The sequence below is a fragment of the Drosophila innubila genome, chromosome X, assembly GCF_004354385.1.
Source record: "Drosophila innubila isolate TH190305 chromosome X, UK_Dinn_1.0, whole genome shotgun sequence".
NCBI lineage: Eukaryota > Metazoa > Arthropoda > Insecta > Diptera > Drosophilidae > Drosophila > Drosophila innubila.
The window spans coordinates 3,576,748-3,596,436 of NC_047626.1; the positions used below are offsets into that span (position 1 = coordinate 3,576,748).

At 36.5% G+C, this 19,689-nt stretch overlaps 2 protein-coding genes across 5 annotated transcripts in view; one reads left to right on the forward strand and one right to left on the reverse strand.

Annotated features, from left to right (window-relative positions):
• Window positions 1-11,579, forward strand: part of LOC117784861 — a 105,736-nt gene extending 94,157 nt beyond the window's left edge. Inside the window, exons 7-13 of the mRNA XM_034622713.1 lie at window positions 2,378-2,824; window positions 3,891-4,651; window positions 4,811-6,321; window positions 8,209-8,714; window positions 9,317-9,500; window positions 9,571-9,690; window positions 10,569-11,579. Coding sequence (XP_034478604.1) covers window positions 2,378-2,824; window positions 3,891-4,651; window positions 4,811-6,321; window positions 8,209-8,714; window positions 9,317-9,500; window positions 9,571-9,690; window positions 10,569-10,755 — 3,716 coding nt within the window. The 3' untranslated portion in view covers window positions 10,756-11,579. The remainder of the gene's footprint in view (window positions 1-2,377; window positions 2,825-3,890; window positions 4,652-4,810; window positions 6,322-8,208; window positions 8,715-9,316; window positions 9,501-9,570; window positions 9,691-10,568) is intronic.
• A 3,594-nt stretch (window positions 11,580-15,173) lies between these two features.
• The window catches only part of LOC117793835 (probable serine/threonine-protein kinase DDB_G0282963), a 28,164-nt gene continuing 23,648 nt past the window's right edge, over window positions 15,174-19,689 (reverse strand). The window contains exons 3-6 of one of the 4 annotated variants that reach the window (XR_004618317.1): window positions 17,803-18,875; window positions 16,453-16,575; window positions 15,629-15,953; window positions 15,174-15,597 (exon numbers count right to left, since the gene is read on the reverse strand). Coding sequence is in view for 3 of the 4 variants with exons in the window: in XM_034634260.1 (XP_034490151.1) it covers window positions 15,707-15,953; window positions 16,453-16,575; window positions 17,803-18,875 (1,443 nt within the window). In the remaining variant the exon portion in view is untranslated. Of the gene's footprint in view, window positions 15,954-16,452; window positions 16,576-17,802; window positions 18,876-19,689 lie in introns of all 4 variants that reach the window. The other 3 variants (XM_034634278.1, XM_034634270.1, XM_034634260.1) reach the window with 3 other exon arrangements.

The window sequence follows — 19,689 nt, forward strand, 5'->3', positions numbered from 1 at the left end:
GAGTATCCAGCTACCTTACAAGGCAACTTAAACTAATCAAAAATTAAACTAAAAATAAAAACAAAGCTAATAATGATAGAACATAACAATGAATTAAAGATAACTTATAAGGGGTCCTAAAAAATCGTCATCCGGCCCATAGTGTATTGTAGGAAATAAAACCAAAGCAGCTTCAGTTAGAGTGAAGTAGCTAAACTGCAACAGATTGTTCAAAATGCATTGCATACTTTTAAGTGTCGCATTTAAAGTAATGCAATCTACAACATGTGACCAAAATTGCCAAATGCAATTTAAGTAAGAAATATTTCAAGCTATTTAGCTTAAATATCAACTAGTTGGCAAGGCGGGTCTGGCAGCAAACTCAAAAAGTATTGCATACATTTAAGCGCAAAATAAATAATAGCAACATGTTGCCAAAGAGCGCTTAGACTGAGGCATACAAAAATCCAAGCATACTTTTAAGCGCGTCTGAAATATAAATTTATTCAAATTCACAATAGACATTTGAAATAATGGCATGCAAATAACGTAGCATACTTTCAAGCGGCTACTTTAATAAATAATTACAAATAAGTTGAATTCGGTAGATAATTCACAAAGTAAGGAGTATTTTAACGCTGTTTTTTGGGCACTCAATGAGTAAGGGTCTGTCGGTGGGTGGCAAGGGTAGTTAGTGGGGAACGTCCATTAAAAATTAAAATAACGAGCTAGTGGCAATTAGACGCACTTGCTGCACTCTTTTAGCTTGGCCACAACGTGTGTCAAGCTGGCAAGTTGGCGTCACTGCGGCGCTTCAATGTTGCGGCTGCAAAGATCAGCGAAGCGTTAAATAGCAATAGACGGAGATAGAGAAAATGAAGGAGAAGAAGAAGAAGAAGAAGGAGAGACGCATTGCCGGGCAGCCAAGCGCCTAATAGACTGCAACAGAGAGACGCCGCAAATCGCAAATACTCGAGTATATAAGTGGCAAGAATGCCGGCGATGCCTCCAGCTGCTGTGGCAAAGACTGACGCTGCCACATTTGCCTTTTTCTTTTAGTGACTACGTCTCGACAGCTGACTCAATTAACCTCGAATTGGGCATGGGAACTATTAGACAGCCTGAAAGTATGCTTCAAGTTTACTTTCTTATAGGAAAACTAAATAAAGTTATTAACGAACAAGAAATGATGTTGAAAAACGTTTTATTAAATACTTCAAAAGAATAAAACATTTATTAAAACAACAAAATGCAGTTTTACATTCAAAATTTATATGAAATTGTTCAAAAAATGTTTGATGATAAACTAATAAGACAAACTTAATCAGACAACTTAAAAAAGTTATTAAATATAAAGAAATTATGTTGAAAAACGTTTTATTAAATACTTCAAAAAATAAAACATTTATTAAAACCAAGGCTGCAAACCGGTTCTGAACCTAACCTCGAAGAACCGGTTCGGTTCGGGTTTATAGGCAGCCTGAACCGGATCATAAACCAAACCCTTAAAATTATTTACTTTGCGAACCCGAACCTAAACCGAACCGCTTTCCAAAATAAAAGGTTCGGTTCGAAAAAAAAATAATTACATAAATTTTATGGTTTTCCAATATTACGCAATTATTTGAGACTTCGGATTAAAATAAGTCATATTTAAATCTTGAAATAAATTTAAATTATCATCAAAATTTGATTTAAAAAAAAAAACTTTAATTTGTTCAAAATGTAGAGAAAAATGTATAACAATAAAAACATTTTTTTGCTTGAAAACAAACAAGCATCAAATGTCAAAAAAATTGTTAAGAGATTTCACAAAATGAAAAATTTTTTAATTTAACTAAATTAATTTTTGAATTTTAATAAAAGTGCATAAAAATCCATTTTTTTTTAATTTTGTAAATTATATTAAATATTTCTCAACCTAAAAATGTTGTTGAAACTCGAAGAAAACCGATTTTTTTGAAAAATATGTTCGAAAAAACCAAATCTCTGACATTTGAGCAACACTGACATTTCGAACGCTTGTTTTCAAAAGCGATTCTCTTCAAAAACTCAAGAGATTTCAGGAACACACCTGAATAATAGGTTTAGCAAATAAATTTAAGTTTTGCACCTACATTTGTGAGTAAATTTTGAAATGGAGATAAAAATGGAATGCAGAAAAACAATCTTAAAAAAAAAAACATGCTCTTGTTCAATTAAAAATAACCAGAGTTGTTTCAGAAAATTAAAACAATCGAAAAACAATTAAACATCCCTAAATCTTTGGTTGCTTTTCGGCTGTTTTGGAACCCTCCTGAATTACTTTTAATTTAAGGATTTTTATTAAATAATTTAAATATACTTTTAATAAAAAAAAAATATTTGAAGATTTGCTAATTTATGCAACTCTTTACAGATTCCTCAGCTCCAAAATCCTCGGACGAAGAGGCGGACATAGACGAGGAGGTTGAACGCATTGTGCCACCAGCTTTGCCACCGCCACCAGCAACAGGTGGCAACACTGGAGCCAGTGGAGCACAGGCTGTTGCATTGCTCAACTCACCTGACAGCATCTCGGATGACCTTGTGCGTCCTCTGCCACCGCAGCTGCAGCGCAGTCCACGCAAACTGACTGTGGCACAAACCGAACACAGCAAGCGACAACCATCGCCATATTATTACTCGGATCTACTCAAAAGTCGCGACAAGGAGGACAAGGATAAAGATAAGGATAAGGATAGGCAACAACAACAACAACAACAACGCACACTCGATCGTGAGGCAAAGCAAAAGTGCCGTCAATCCACAGCAAGTGAGCCACCACAACAGACACAACAACAGCAACAGAAACAACCACTTTTAGGTACTGATTGCTATTTCAAACCACAATGCATCGATTAATCGATTTATGCATCACTATTTTACTTCGATTTAAATTCATTTGCACTGAAATTTGGCTGACAACATTTCTTCCCTCTAGTTTTGGGTTTCGATTTCGATTGCTAAGGGTCCCCCCTTTGAATTTTTGAAAATTAAAAATTTTAAATCTCATGTTTTCATTTTTAATCAACTCCTTATATCGTAATTAGTATAAAACAACACTTTAAACTTGATTCTAAGACCTTTAATTTTCTTGTCAAAAATCATGCCAAATTTGATAAAAATTTTGACTTGTAAAGTTGCTGGGTCAAAGGTTTTGACCAACTTCAAACTTCCATAACTTTCTTAAAACTGAACCGATTTTCAAGCGGAATGTCATTTTGATCATGGTTTGGTCTCATAATTCATTCTGCATTCAAAATTCAAATTCAAAATTCATTTCGATAAAAAATAATTTTCTCTTCAGATCTTGGTTTTGAGCTAAGGGTCCCCCCTTTGAATTTTTGAAATTTGAAAATTTTAAATCTCAAAATTTCACTTTAAATCAACTCCTTATATCGTAATTAGTAAAAAACAACACTTTAAACTTGATTCTGAGACCTTTTATTTTTCTGTAAAAAATCATGTCAAACTGCATGAAAATTTTTATTTGTAAAGTTGCTAGTTCAATGGTCTGACTAACTTCCAACACTCATAACTTTGGCAAAACTGAACCGATTTTCCAGCGAAATGTCATTTTAGTCATGGTAACGCCTCAAAATTCATTCTGCATTCAAATTTAATTAATTTTGTTAAAAAAATTATTTTCCTTTAAAACTGATTCTGCATTTAAATTCTGTTCATTTAGAAACTTACTTTTTTTTGACTATCAATCACCCAATTTTATGAACTCTCATAACTTACTTATTCCAAATGCTAAAAATTGGTTTAAAATCGGCTTGGCCCCCTGCTCGCTTCACTCGCCAACCCCAAGCTTAATTAACAATAATATTTGCAAATAAAAATAAAATAAATAAATAATTATGACGGATTTCCATTACTATTCGCAGGTGGCTATCGCAAGAGCAGCAGCTTGGATGCGCCACAACAACAACAACAACCACAGCAGCAGCAACAACAACAGCATCAAGGCGAGGAGGAGGAGGAGGAGGACAACGAAGAGGACGACGAGTGTGAGGGTGAAATACTCGATGATAACAACGATTTAACGGAGCAATCGACACCAAAGCGATACAGCTTCACCGAGGAGGGAGTGCGGATCATTCGCTGTGAGACGCCGAGCACGAGCACCTCGGAGGAATCCGATTGCAGCGAGTGCCTCAAGCGACGCGAGTGGCATGCACGTGCCTTGGCACTAGTGCGCAAGACGTGCAACGTGCAACCGCGACAACAACAGTCGTTGCAACAGCAACAGTTGCCCATTGGCAGCGGCGAGTTGCAGCTGCAGCTGCAACATTGTGACGCCGGCGAGGGAGAATTGCTCAAGTGTTGTCCACCAGCAATTTCTGAATTGAGGGAAGCTGCCGCAGTGGGCGTGGTGGGAGCAGAGGATATAGCCGCCTTGGGCTTGGGCTCGGGGTCAATGCCGCCGCACCGACTGCTGGGCCCAGCAGCCGTGTGCGGAGCCTGCATTCCCACCGCCGGCAATATTGGTGGTTTGAACACCAGCGAATTGGATGAGCTGGAGGAATACTTTCGACCCAGGAGCATCTTCTATGTGCATCCGCATGGTGTGCACGAGTGCGTCGAGTGTGCGCCAACAGCAACAGCAGCAACAACAGCAGCAACAACAGCAGCAACAGCAATCCAAGTCAAATCCAAGTCCAAATCAAAGCCAAAATCGAATGCAAAATCAAAGATCAAGTCCAAAGTCAAGTCCAATTCAGTAGAGACTGCAGCAGCAGAGGAAGCAAAGCCAGAAGCAACAGCAGCAGCAGCAGAGGAAGCAGAAGTGGAGGAGTTGCAAGAGGAAGAAGAAGAAGAGGAGGAGGAAGAGGCAGAGGCAGAGGCAGAGGAAGAGGAGGAACACGATTCCGACAATATGGCAAGTCGACAACGCCGTCAAATCTATGAAACGGCCTTCGATTGCAAGATAGCCAAATCGGATGATGATCTGGATGAAGTTGATCGCATCACCAATCACTGTGTGTTGCTGCAACTGAGCAGCAGCAATGGCAACACGGAGGCGCCACCACCGTCCAGTTTAAGCAATGCCAAAGCCAAATCGCGACTCGAATGCAAGCGAGCCAAGAACAGCAAGAATCAAGCATTGCAGGAGCAACATCATCATCAGCAGCAGCAGCAACAACTTGATTCACCCGATGGACAACAGGTGTTGCAGGTGCTGCAGGTGCAGGCAGAGCTCAGTCAGCTGCAGCTCAGTCAGGTGGATCAACAGAATCAGAATCAGCAGCAACAATTGCAAGCGCAGCAGCAGCAACAATTGCAGCCACAGCAGCAGCAACAGCTGCAAACGACAAGTGTTGCTGCTGTGTCAACGCAACAATTGCCCGCACGCGGTTACACCCCCTCGCCGCCCTCCACCGCACCGCTGCCCATGAAATTTCCGGGCAAACACGAGCGCTACATGAACAGCATTAAGAGTGCACCAAATCTACCAGCAGCACAGCCGTCACATCCACGTTTGAGGGATCTGCGGCTGCCATTGCAATCGCTGCGACAGCAGCAACAGTTGCAGCTGCAGTGTGGCAACAGCAGCAATGACAACAGTCTCACCGACAGCGCCTATGTGAATCCGCCCTCAACCAACTCCAATTCAAATAATTCGGCAGCTGCCTCCGTATCCGCATCCGCTTCAGCATCCGCATCCGCTTCCGTCTCAGTCAGCGCATCCGCATCCGCATCCGCATCAGTTTCTGCCGCACGGCGACCGCGCAGCTTTGTGCTGGAATCGGGACGCGTTTTGGAGCTGAGACGCAGCGGACAAACGCATCAGCAGCAGCGACAACAACAGCAGCAACATCAGCAGCAACATCAGCAACATCATCATCATCACAGTCATCATCATCAGGCTCAGCTGGCACATGGTGTGGCAAGGCACACACGTGGCACACACAACTACAGCTCCACGGAGAGCATTGCCACCTCCAGCAGCGGCGGCAGCATGGAATCTCTGCGCTCCAGCACCAGCGAAGGCAATCGCAGCACCTCCAGCTCCGAGTCGCGTCACTCCAGCTCCCTCAGCTCCCACAGCTCCGAGAGTGGCAGCAACAGCAACAGTGGCAGCGGCAGCGCCAGCTCCAGTGTGGCATACCCGTTGCGTGCCCCCGTGCTGCTGCACTCCAAGCTGCACATACTCAGCCCCATTTCGGACAAGTCCTCGCAGGAACCAGCTTCCGCTTCCGCGTCCGCTTCCGCGTCCGCCTCCGCCTCGGAGCAATCACAGCAACCGAACGCTACGGCGACAGCGACCGCGACGGCGACGACGGCAGAGGATGCTGCCACAGTGCCAGCTACAAGGTATGTTACCTCATACACTGTTCAAAAAAAAAAATGTTCTAAAATCTAGATTTTGGTATCAAAACTACGAACTTTGGTCTACAAAATGCGTTGAAAACATAAAATTCTTAAATTAAGAGAGCACAATCTGGCTTTAAGAAAATTTAAAATAAGACCAAGTTCCTATTTTAAGAATAAATGCTCTTAAAATTAAAATAAAAAAAAAATAAATAAATAAAATTATTTTGTATATTTTTAATTTATTTTTTTTTTTTCATTTTTATTTTATTCTGTCTTAGTAATTTTATAAAGGTAAGGATACAAGAGTACTAAACTGATAAAAAAAAAATGTTCTAAAATCAAGATTTTAGTCCAAAACTTTTAATTTTGTTTTACAAAATGCGTTGAAAACATAAAATTCTTAAATTAAAAAAGCACATCTTGGTTTTAAGAAAATTTCAAATAAGACAAAGTTCTTATTTTAAGAATAAATGTTCTTAAAATTAAAATCCAAAAATAAAAATTGATAAAATTATTTTGTACACTGAAAAAAAAAAATGTTCCAAAATCAAGATTTTGGTCTCAGAACTAAGATTTTTGGTCTTAAAAATGCGTCGAAAACATAAAATTCTTAAATTAAGAGAGCACATCTTGATTTTAAGAACATTTCAATTAAGACCAAGTTCTTATTTTAAAAATAAATTTTCTTAAAATTAATATAAAAAAAAATAAAATAAAATAAAATTATTTTGTATATTTATAATATTTTGTTCTTTTATTCTGCCTATTTTATTCTGTCTTAGTAATATTTTGAATTTTATTTTAATTTAATTCGGAATAATTCTTTAAGGAAACTTAAATTAGAAAAAAAATTGTGTCGAAATTAGAGCAGAATGTCATTAGGAAAAGAACAATTGGGAACACAAAAATTATGAAAGTTCCGAATTAGGAATAATAATTAGGAAAAAAAACATTTGGGAAGACAGAAGTTATAAAAATTCAATATTAAAAAAAAGTTATTAAGAAATAAATATAAGAGCTAGCACACAAATATATAGCGTTTAAATTAGGAGTAATGTTATTAGGAAATACACATAAGAAAATAAAGAAATCAATTGAAAAGACAAAAATGATGAATGGTCAAAATTAGAAATAATGTTATTAGAAAATTAAAATTAGGAAACAAAAAATATTGGAAAGTCAAAAATTATAAGAAAAATTAAAATATATATTAAAAATTAGGAAAAAACAATGAAGCAGACATGAATTATTATAAGGTCTTACTTATTGCTATTCAAATCATGCGTCGAAAACAATAATAAAGATTTTATTGAATTTTTAAATACGGTGACACCCAAAATTTCAATGTGACCCTATTAATTTTATGATAAATCGCTCGACAAAATGTATTGTTCTTTTTGTTAGTAGAAAAAAGTTCAAATGCCAAAAACTTTTAATAAAATACTATTGATTTTGGCTTTTCCTTATTTTGGTGCTCCCAATTTAATTCCTAATTTTTATTTCCTAAAAACATTATTACTAATTTTGGTCTTTTCTTATTGAAACCTTCTTCATTTTGTTCTAGCTAATTTTTGATATCATAATAAAAGAAATTCTAGTTTTGTTGTGCTAATATTTCTTTCCTCATAACATTATTCCTAATTTTGGTCTTTCCTTATTTTAGTCTTCCCCATATTTTTTACTTGATTTTTATTTCCTACAAACAGAATTCCTTAATTTTGTTTTCAAATTTTTATTGCCGAATTAAATGCATTTTAGTTTTGTTTTCCGAATTTTTATGATAAATGTTTCTGAGTGATGTTTTTTTTATAATTTGTATAGGGAATCGCTGAGTAAGCCACGTGGTGGCAGTCAACGTGCCACGGCAACAGCGGCAACAACAGCAAGCGTAACAACAACAACTGCAATTGGGGCACCCAACAAGACCTTGTTGCATCTGGCGGATGAATTCCTCGGCTCGGACAGCGGCATCTCGTTGCATTCGCGTGAGGATCACAAGCCGCCACTGTTGGCCTTGCAACGCCTCACGCTGCCCAAGTTGCAGCTGGGCAATGGCCATGATGCCACAGCAGCAGCAACAGCAGCGGCAACAGCAGCTGCAACGGCAACAGGTAACGCCGGCTTGCCACAAGAGTTACGTGATTTGCCGTTCGATATGCCCAAGCTGCGACGCCGCAAGACGCTGCAACAGGAGGCGGCATGCACCTCGGGCAGTGCCACATCCGTGGACCTGGGCGATCTACCCTTCGACATGCCCAAGCTGCGACGGCGACTGCGCGCCAATCAAGCGGAAATCAACAACCTCCTCATGCACAGCACCGAATCCAGCGGCATCTCGCAGGCATCCTCCAGCCACTCCATGCGGGAGGAACAGAAGCTGGCCAGCAAGCTGGGTGAGTACCGCTAATTCCCAAAAAACACCCAAGAAATCCTAACTAATTACCAGCAATTACCTGCAAGTAATTACAAGTAATTAAAACACTTTTTCATATATGTATTGTCGTCAAATTGCTTCACTTCAAAGAATAATTGCACCAGAAATAAAATACAACATTGAAATTAAAAAAAAAAAAAAAAATAATTTAAAAATATTACAATTTTTATTTGACAACGTAAAACTAAACTGATGGATTTAAGCCAAATTAAAATGATGCAACATTTGTTAAAAGAATTGTCTTAATTCAAAAAGAAATCAACTTAATTACCAGTAATTACTTGAAAGTATTTACAAGTAATTAAAGCAACTTTTTATAGTTTTTTTTACATGCACTAAAAGCAATTCAGCTAAAAAACGTTCTCGCAACAGAATTGTAGAATAAAATAATAAAATATTTTTAAAATAACATAAAAATATTTAAATTTGAAAATAAAAAGAATCCATCAAAAGTTTAATTTTAACGTATAACTTTTTTAAACTAAATGAACATGTTTTGCATGAGTTGGTCTATTTCCAGAAATCACTTAATCTCATACTTTTTCGCTTATTTTTCTCCAGACACCGCTCTCTTCCGCCAGAATCTCACCTTGAATCTGAATGAGCCGCGACAGGTGAGCAAACAGTTTGGCAGCCTCGATTTGCGTGGATTGAGCAGCCACAAGGAGTTGAATATGAATCTGTGCCAGGGCTACGTCACGGCTGTCGATCTCATCGATGTGACCATACCACTCGAGCGTCAAGGGTACGTTTAACATGCCTAGGCTTTCTTCTCAAGTATACTCACTCTCTCTTTATCTCTCTCTCCAATTTAGTTGGTATCACGGCGCCATCACACGCATTGAGGCGGAGACAACACTACGTCCATTGGCCGAGGGATCCTTCCTGGTGCGCAACTGTGAATCCACGAAGCAGGATTACTCCCTATCGCTTAAGTATGTCTTAATACATCATTTATGTTAAACTACAGTTTTAGATAATCACAATGGTTCACAATCTAGAAATATAAAACTGTTTTGTCCTAACTGACTGACTGATCTTTGTGCAGCCCAAACGGTAGGACCTAGGAGGGTGAAAATTTCACACAACATAGCTAAGCCAAATTTTTCGTGAAATAAGACTGCGTCTTGTGAAATTAGAACTGGATGTGGGTCAAAGTGCACACTTGGAGGGAAATGCTTAGTGGGAAAAACATTGCAGATTTTAGAGCCAATTTAAACTACATATTTATACCCGTTACTTAAATAATAAGTAAAAGGGTATATTGTGTTCGTTGCAATGTATGTGACAGGGAGAAGGATGCATCTCCGACCCTATTAAGTATATATATTCTTGAGCAGTATCAATAGCCGAGTTGATATAGCCATGTCCGTCTGTCTGTCTGTCTGTCCGTCTGTCTGTTTGTCCGTCTATCTGTCTGTATGAACAAAAGGATCTCAGAGACCATAAGAGGTAGAGCAATCAAATTTGGCACACCGATTTCTATATACCCCACGCAGATCAAGTTTGTTTCAATTTTAAGCCACACCGCCCTCCGCCCCCGGAAATCGCGAAAAACCACCACACCCACAGTTTTTAAGATAATACAGTTTTTATGGTAAAAAACGTTATCTATTAATATTATCTATAATCTCACTTAACCGCAGCAAGATCGGAAAAGTAGAACGGCTGTAATAGCGAACCAAAGTTATTAATAAAGTTATTATTTCAATACAATCACCTTAAAGTATGCAGTAGTTTTTGTTGGGTAGTAATTTCTTTAACTAGTTTTCAATTAAAAATTAATCACATTTCCTTTTCTCTTCAATTACAGGGGCGCCAAGGGATTTATGCATATGCGAATCCAGCGCAACGAATCTGGCCAATACATTTTGGGCCAATTCAGTCGACCCTTCGAAACGGTGTCCGATATGATACGACACTTTTGCCTGAATCGATTGCCGGTGCGAGGAGCGGAGCACATGTGTCTGATAGAGCCGGTTATAGCGCAGTTGCTGTAGACGTGATGTTAACTTTGTTAACAGAGCGCTTAACAGAGCTGTTAATTACTCGCAGTACGAGTAATTGAACAAAACAGAATTCCACATACATATTGATAGCATATAAAGAGTACTACTTCAATATAAGTATATACACAACACGTACTTCTATATAGGATATATACAGTATATATATATAGTATATATATATATACTTATGCACTAGTTATATGCTCTAGTCTTAAATAAACTGTTTAAACTCTCATCTTCCGTTCAACTCAAACTAATTTATGTTTTCATCACACAACAAAACACATACAGAGAGAAAGCTAGAGATAGAGATCGAGAGAGCGAAAGAGAGCGAGAGAGTGAAACACAAACTATGTAGTTTAGAGTTATAAAGAAGTACGTAGCACTTTCAGACAATACCAGATAACAGAAATCGCATAAACCAAATAACATAATTACTATACATACGAGTACATTACATGATAAACGATATACATGTTATATATAACATACTATACGATCATATAGATCAACAATATACATAGGTATATATAAATATATATATACGAGCAATGTGAGCACTTGAACAGTTGCTAGAGACGTACTACACGATATTCTATAAATGATTTCGCATGTTTACACGATAATTAGTACGCGATAACTCGAATCTACTTGTAGCGATATCACGCGAATATTCAAATACTTACAAGGTCTAAAAATACTACGTAGCACACACACAAACACACACACACACACACACACAGTTAAAGTCCCGTTTTTACCGTGATACGGGCATCTAACAGCACGTTTACACGACATACAATACACGATACAAAGACGATTAATAATAATGTTTAGATTTGCGCTTTTGTCGGAATGTTTTTAGCGTGGCAACTCTAAGCAAATTTGTTGATTAATTTTATGTTCCAAACTAACTATATATAGTATATATACATATATAGATATATATTTAACTTATATATACATACATATATTATATATATATATATAAATGAGGCATAAGTAGAACAGAGGCGATGTGGAAGAATATCTTTTTTTTTTTCCTAGTTTTAGGCCAGGCATTCAAAAGTAGAACGCTCAAAGCGCTTTTGATTATTGGATATGAGTAGTTTGTTTAATCGGTATGTAGTTTTGGTAATCGATATCGATATCGACGGCGATAACGATAACGATAATAAATGGCAAAGGATATAGCAACGCATATGAAAGGTCGATTTTAAGTGTTAGTTTCTAATATACGGCAAACCACAAGTATATATATATATGTATAACAAATGATTCTTACTATTTATATATATATATATATACATATACACACACACAATATTAAAGAGCAGTCAATGGTTTTTTGGTTCCAGTAAAAAAAAAAACAAAACGAAACAGAGACAACAAATTGCAAAAAAAAAAAAGAAAGAGAATTTTTGATCAGTTGAGTTTTTAGATCGGATGGTATTATGTGCAATATACAATTACTATATATATTTTTAAAAGTATAAAACAGTTATGATTTAAATGAGGTTATGTTTTATGTGTGCCAAAGTACTTAAGTATTATTAATATTATTATTGTAATTAGTTTATGTGATTAGCAATTTTTATTGATTTTATGCTTACATTGTTGCCTAATTTCTAATATATGTTCAAAGTCTGGCAACGCTGTGCAATAACATGACTTGTATTTTTAATAATATTTTAAATTCCTTTTTGTAAATTGTTTAATTCCCTTTTAGTTGTAAGTTATGCAACATTTGTCAAACCACACGATAGCGATAGAGAACGGGATAGAGATAGAGAGAGAGAGAGAGAGAGAGAGAGAGAATTAGAAAGGGAGAGCATGAACACACATCGAGTGCAGTTTGTTGAGAAGTTGTAAACGGCTTTTGTAAATAACTACTTTAAATGTATTATGTAATAACAAATTATACGATTCAATATTATTTGATTTGCAATACAATTTTAAGGATAAGATTTCCATTTCACATAATAGCAGTAAAACAACAACAACAACAACAACAACAATAATAACAATGAAGAAGAAGTTGAAAAATCAGAAGAGAAAGAGAACTTCCCTCCCCCGTAACAGTCAGCAAATCTTAAGTACATATAGCAACAATTTTTGAGGCTTCCAATAGTAGCAGTAAAAATACAATAGACCCTAAGTGAGAAAGATACACACAGAAACCCAGAAACACACACACACAGATACACATGTATATATATGTATCTGCATACGGAATACTATCTATATATCTACTATATATAGTCGAGTAGTGTGTAGAAGCTGGCAATCGCCGCTTGTGTAATTCTAACATCTATTCGAGATTTCAAATTCGATTTAGAGTACACACTCTTTAAGGTATTCTACATATATTTTCATGCAGACACACATGCATACTCACATGTATGTGTGTATCTACGTATCTTAACTAAAACAAAACCGAACAACATCAACACCAAACAACAACAAAATAATTATAAATTATATTAATGAGAGATGAAAACAATGAACAGCAACAAATGCATACAAATTTAATATGAAACCGAACAACAAAAACCAAAAACCAAAAACAACAACAACAAGTGAACGAAATGTATTTAATAAAAATATAAAACAGAAAAAAACTTGAAAAAAAAAATTAATTAAAGTCGAATTTGTGTTTTATTTCTATATTGGAATAATCTGAAGCGTAATTGTCGATCAAGGATATGTTTTTGGTCCTCCTCACTCTTTTATTTTGTTCTCACAGGAGCCGAACTATTGATTGGTATGCAAGGATTTTCAGGATCTCAACAAATATTATAGTTTAACTTCTATTAGTGCCTGATCCTTAGATGACCCTCTTATCCTTTGTTGCCAATTGATAAAGTTCGTCCTTCTGATCACAACACACCAAGTTCCGTCAAAATGAAGAAGGATATGGCCGAGTTAGGGCTTATTAACTTTAAAGGATATTACTTAATGGCTGTAACTCGACAGTGTCCTGATGCATTTCAAATGGACATGCATTTTTTTGATCTCATTTTGCAGAACTACCAATCGGCATTCAAGGATTTTCAGGATTTCTCGAAAAAAATCTGTCAAATTTTTGTATAGGCAGTTGTTAAGAAAAAAAACTCTAAATACATAAAATCCACCATATCTCGGCTATTTTAAGGACGATTTTGATGTTCTTTTCTACATTGATAGATCTAAACGTAAGAACACAGAAAATATAACTGAAACCTGAATCGTTCTATAAATAGTCAAGATATAAGGACTTTTTCGTACACCGAAAATATGCTATAACTTAGCAATCCTTGCCAGGATTCGGTTAAAGGCTGTGTCAAAAATTTTCTTTTAATTGGGACTACCAACTTGCAAAAGGACATTCAAATCGTCCCGCTCCTTTTGGAGTTATAAAGGATTTCCTGATTTTCTGCTGTTTTCCACGAGCCCTGAGAGTGAAAATTTACAAGTCTATGATCCTTAGATGACCCCATATTTTTTTGATGCCGATCGAAAGAGTTCGTCCTTATGAATCGAACGAGATTTGTCCTGCCAAAATACGCAAGGATATGGCCAAGTTATGATTAATTTCCGAAAAAGGATGAACTTATCTTAGCTACTGTTTCTCTGTGTCCTTTTAAATTTGAAAAGGACATCATTTTTTATACTCACAGGAAGCAGGACTAACGAATGGCATTCAAAGATTTCCAGGATCTAACAAAAAATTCATATTGAAATTTGTCAAGGGGTTGGCATAGGAAAATCGTCCAGAAATCACAAAATCGGCCGTAACTTCTCTATTTGGAGGACTATCGAGATGTCCTTTGGCATATAGATAGTCGTAATCCTGCAGATTCAGAATATATAACAAAAAGGACGAAAATCCTTACAGGAAGGAAAATAAATGGGTTTTTTTGTATGCAGAAAATAAGCAATTACTCCGAAATCCTTTGAAGGATCCTGTTCAAACTAAGCGCAATCAAAGCGCCTACAAGATCACTATCGACTGGCCAAAGGATATTGAAATCGTCCTGTGCATTTCAAAGTTATCAAGGATTTTGTATTTTTGGCCTGTTTTCAATCAACTTTGGGCTGCAATTTTTAAGTTGATGATTCTTAGATGATATCATAATTTTGTGATGCCAATCGATAGAGCTTGCTTCTGTGAATCTAAAGAGACATGTCCTGTCAAAATCTGCAAGGATATGACGAAAATAGAAGCTGTTTTCCTTAAAGGGTACTGTAAATTTATATTTACGCATAAAAGTATGCAATGATTATTAATATATCAAATTCTTAGTAATTAAAATGAAACGGCCAAAAGTATGCAATGATTTTAAAATATTGCGACTGAACTCAAGCAGCAGTAAGTATGCAATGATTTTTATTATTATGAATTTGAATAAATAAAGAAAGCCAGTAGATTGTTAACGGTATACATTAATATATTTTATTAAATCGTTTTTCGCATAGTATTGATATATCGCATATCGTGTAGTAGATACATATATATTATTGTATTACATTTACATACAGATAGATACGTTTTACGGCTACACATAGTGTTATTTATGTGCGCGTAGAATTGATTTTTGATTTAATCATCTTTTTTTTTTTTTTAATTTCTTTCAATAAATTATATAAGTAGTTGGAACTTGCACTTGCAACACGAAGAATTATGTACAATAGTTTAAATCTCTGAATTTAACGTAAACATTGAATAAATTACAGGATATACGTGAAATATAAGTACATGGACCTTTTAAAAGTAATTCGTTGATAGCATACATAGATACATATCAAATATGATCTTCGACGAAAAAAAAAAAAACAAAAAACCATCTAATTATGGTTGGCAGGGGACGGGGGAAGTGGTAGGTGTGGTTCTTAATGTTTGTTTAGTGCTTGGGACATTACAATAATAATAATTTGGTGTGCTTTTGTTTAGGCCACGTGCTTAGATGGCCGCCTCAATGCCCTCGGCATTCTTCTTGATCAGGCTCTCCCACTGTGCGATCAGGCGATGCGACGACGGCGCCTCCTCCGGCGTCAGATCACAGAGCTCTGCCAGCGACATGGCCGGACGCATGCCGGAACTGGAGCCAGTTGTGGTCAACGAATGGCCGGAGCCATTGGCCAAAACAGCGGCAACATTCAAGCTGCGATTACCCGACGACTTGTGGCCCATCATCTCCAGATCGGTGCTGCAAATGAGGAAAGAGAGGAGAGGGAATTTATTATTACAAATCACATTTAATAACAAAAGAAATCTCGGTGCTCCTCAAATACCAAAAAACTTTCAATTTGCGTACTTATTTGAGAAATTACAGCAACAATTTATTTAAATTTAATTTCTCTAAATTATAAATACCTAATAAAAACCAAAAAAGTCAGATAATACTGTACTTTACGTCAATGAATCAATTTAAATATAAATTTGCAATTAATTGTGTTCAGCGACTCGACTCGAAGCAGCGCTTGTGCTGTGTATTTTTTGTCTGTTTATGTTCAGAATTTGAAGTATTATAAAATTGGTTTAGAAAACATTTAATTTTACAGAATACTTTTTACTGTTTAAAAAAAATTGAATATTAATAAAGAAACAATAAATAATATTATGATGAGCAATTAAAAAATATTAAAAAGAACGTTGCTCGCTATTTATATTTTGTTATATGTTTTGAGTTTGAGTTTGGAGCTTACCTTTCTCTGTCCAACTCCAATGTGGACTGTGCATTACGCAATTTGCCAGGACCATAGCAATGTTCCACCTCCGAGTCATCATCATCATCATCGGCATCGGCCTCATCGTCTGTGCTCAGATGGCTGAAAGTGGAAATCAGCAGAGGACTAATGAGTAATAGGAATAGGAGTAGGAATTCCAATAAAAGTATTAATAGAATTATGATGTAGGATTTATAATTGGAATGTGAATAGGAATAAGAATGGGAGTATAAATAATGATGAGAGTAGGAGTATTATTAGGAATAGGTATAAAAATAGGTACAGGAATAGGTATAGGAATATGTGTAGGAGTATTAATAGGAAATAGGAGTATGAATATTAATATGATTGGGAATAGTAATTGAAATATTATTAGAAATAAGAGTATTAAAAGAAATGGAAATAGTAATTGAAATATTATTAGGAATAGGAAAATAAATATGAATAGATATAGGAGTAAGAATAGTAATAGGAATAGGAGTATTAAAATATATAGGTATAGGAATAGGAATAGGAGTATTAATAGGATTGAGGGTAAGAATATTAATATTAATGGGAATAGTAATTGGAATATTAATAGGCATAGGAAAATAAATAGGAATAGGAGTAGGATTATAAATAGAAACAGGAATAGGTATAGGAATAGGTATAGGAATAGGTATAGGAATTGGTATAGGAATATTAATAGGAAATAGGAGTATGAATATTAATATTAATGGGAATAGTAATTGGGATATTATTAGAAATAGAAATAGGAAAATACATAGGAATAGATATAGGTAGGTATAGGAATAGGTATAGTAAGAATAGCAATAGGAATAGGAGTATTAAAAGAAATGGAAATAGTAATTGAAATATTATTAGGAATGTTATTGGGAATATGAATATTTTTATGAACAGGAAAATAAATATGATGTGATAATATGATATAGATATAGGAGTAAGAATAGTAATAGGAATAGGAATAGGAATAGGAATAGGAATAGGAATAGGAATAGGAATAGGAATAGGAATAGGAATAGGAATAGGAATAGGAATAGGAATAGGAATAGGAATAGGAATAGGAATAGGAATAGGAATAGGAATAGGAATAGGAATAGGAATAGGAATAGGAATAGGAATAGGAATAGGAATAGGAATAGGTATAGGAGTAAGAATAGTAATAGGCGTATTAAATGGATTGAGAGAATGAATATTAACATTAATTGGAATATAATTAGGAATAGGAATAGAAAAATAAATATGAATAGGTATATCCGTAAGAATAGTAATAGGAGTATAAGTATTAAAAGGAATAGGAGTAAAAATAGGATTAGGAGGACTACTCACAGCTTATCCTGCATGTGTTGTCGGTTCAGCTTCCTTAGGCGCTTCAGTTCCGTCTCTCGGCACTTGAGATCCTGCAGCTCCCGCTGAATCTTCTGCTCGACGGGCACATACCCTCTCCGCAGTGGCCTTCCCTCCGAGTCCCTCTCGATGGCGCCCTGCGACAAAGTGTTGCCAGCACTGTTGTTGTTGTTGTTAATGTGATTGTTGTTGTTGTTGTTGTTGCTGTTGATCAGGTTAAGGGTCAAGGGGGAGGTGGGACTGCCACCCTCGAGGAAGGCCAAAGCATTGCGTGAATTCAATTTGAGAGTTTGACTCTGATTGTTGTTGTTGTTGCTGTTGTTGTTGTTGTTGCCATTGCTGTTGTTGTTGTTGCTGTTGGGTGATAAAGTGGTCGTTAAAGTGGGCGTAACATTGCCCAACTGCAGCTTGCCGTGTGAGGCAATGAAACGTTGCATGACACCCTTTGTGGCATTGTTGAAGGCAAACTGACGCTTCTGCTGCTGTCCGTGCAACTGTGGTGTCGATAACGATAACGATAACGTGCGCGTCATCAGCTTCTGCTGCGGCGGCTCTGGCGTCATATTATAACAGTTTGGTCCAATATAACGTTGCTCCTGTCTGGACACAATATTCAGTTTCAAGGGTTGCTTGCCACCTCCATTGTTGTTGTTGTTGTTGTTCTTTGTCTTTTGGGAGGATGCAGAAATGCCCGAGTCATCGGAATGATGCTCATCCAAGGATTCCTCCTTGTGGCTGCTGTTGCTGTTCACACTGGAGGCCAAAGAGGGCGTGTTCGAGGGCGATTGCTCCTCGATGGGCACCAGGGTTGCCAGAGTTGCTGCCGCCGGTTGAGCGGTAACGAGTACTCCTTGATCCTGATCCTGTTCCTGTTCCCCCTCCACTTCCGCCTGTGTTGCCTCCCCGTTGCCATTTAATCCAAAGCTCGCCTCGAACGCCTCCACTTTAATTGGGGGCGTGCCGTTGGCGGAGAGCGTCACCAGCTGACGATATTCCTCCTCACGTCGCACCACCTCCTTGATCTCCTCCTGTATGCGTGTCAACGGATCGATTTTCTATGGCAGAGACAGAAAGAGAGAGAGAGAGAGAAAGAAGAAGCGAGTTAGGCAAGTTGAGAAATGCAGGAAGTTCTCCGATTACCAATCGATTGTAATCGAATATGACGACACAATCAAGCGACAGCTGCTTCATGTTCAGCTACAGTGAAGCCTGACTAAGTCATAACAACAATGGAGAAAGTTTTCCTATATACTATGTATGCAGATCTGATGTATCCTAAGTGCGCCTAAAATCATATTCAAGTACATGATTCGGTCTATTAATTCATGCTGCATTTAAATTTTTTGTATTTAGAAAATTGTATTATTCTTCGACCATCATAGCCATGCTTCTATGTTGACGGTAAGGGTACCCCCTTTGAAAATTTTAAAATTAAAAATTTAAAATCTCAAGTTTTCACTCTTAATCAACATTTTATATCATAATTAGTACAAAACAACACTTTAAACTTGATTCTGAGAGCTTTCATTTTTCTGTAAAAAATCATGTTAAATTGAACAAAAATTTTGACTTGTAAAGTTGCTAGGTCAAAGGTTAGACCAACTTCAAACTGTCATAGCTTTGGCAAAACTGAACCGATTTTCAAGTGGAATGTCGTTTTGTTTATGGATTGGCCTCTAAATTCATTCTGCATTCAAATTTAATTAATTTTGTAAAAAAAATTATCTTCCTCCAGATCTTGGGTTCGATGCTAAGGGTCCCCCCTTTGAAATTTTCAAAATTCAAAATTTTAAATCTCAAGTTTTCACTTTTAATAAACTTCTTATATCATAATTAGTATAAAACAACACTTTAATCTTGATTCTGAGA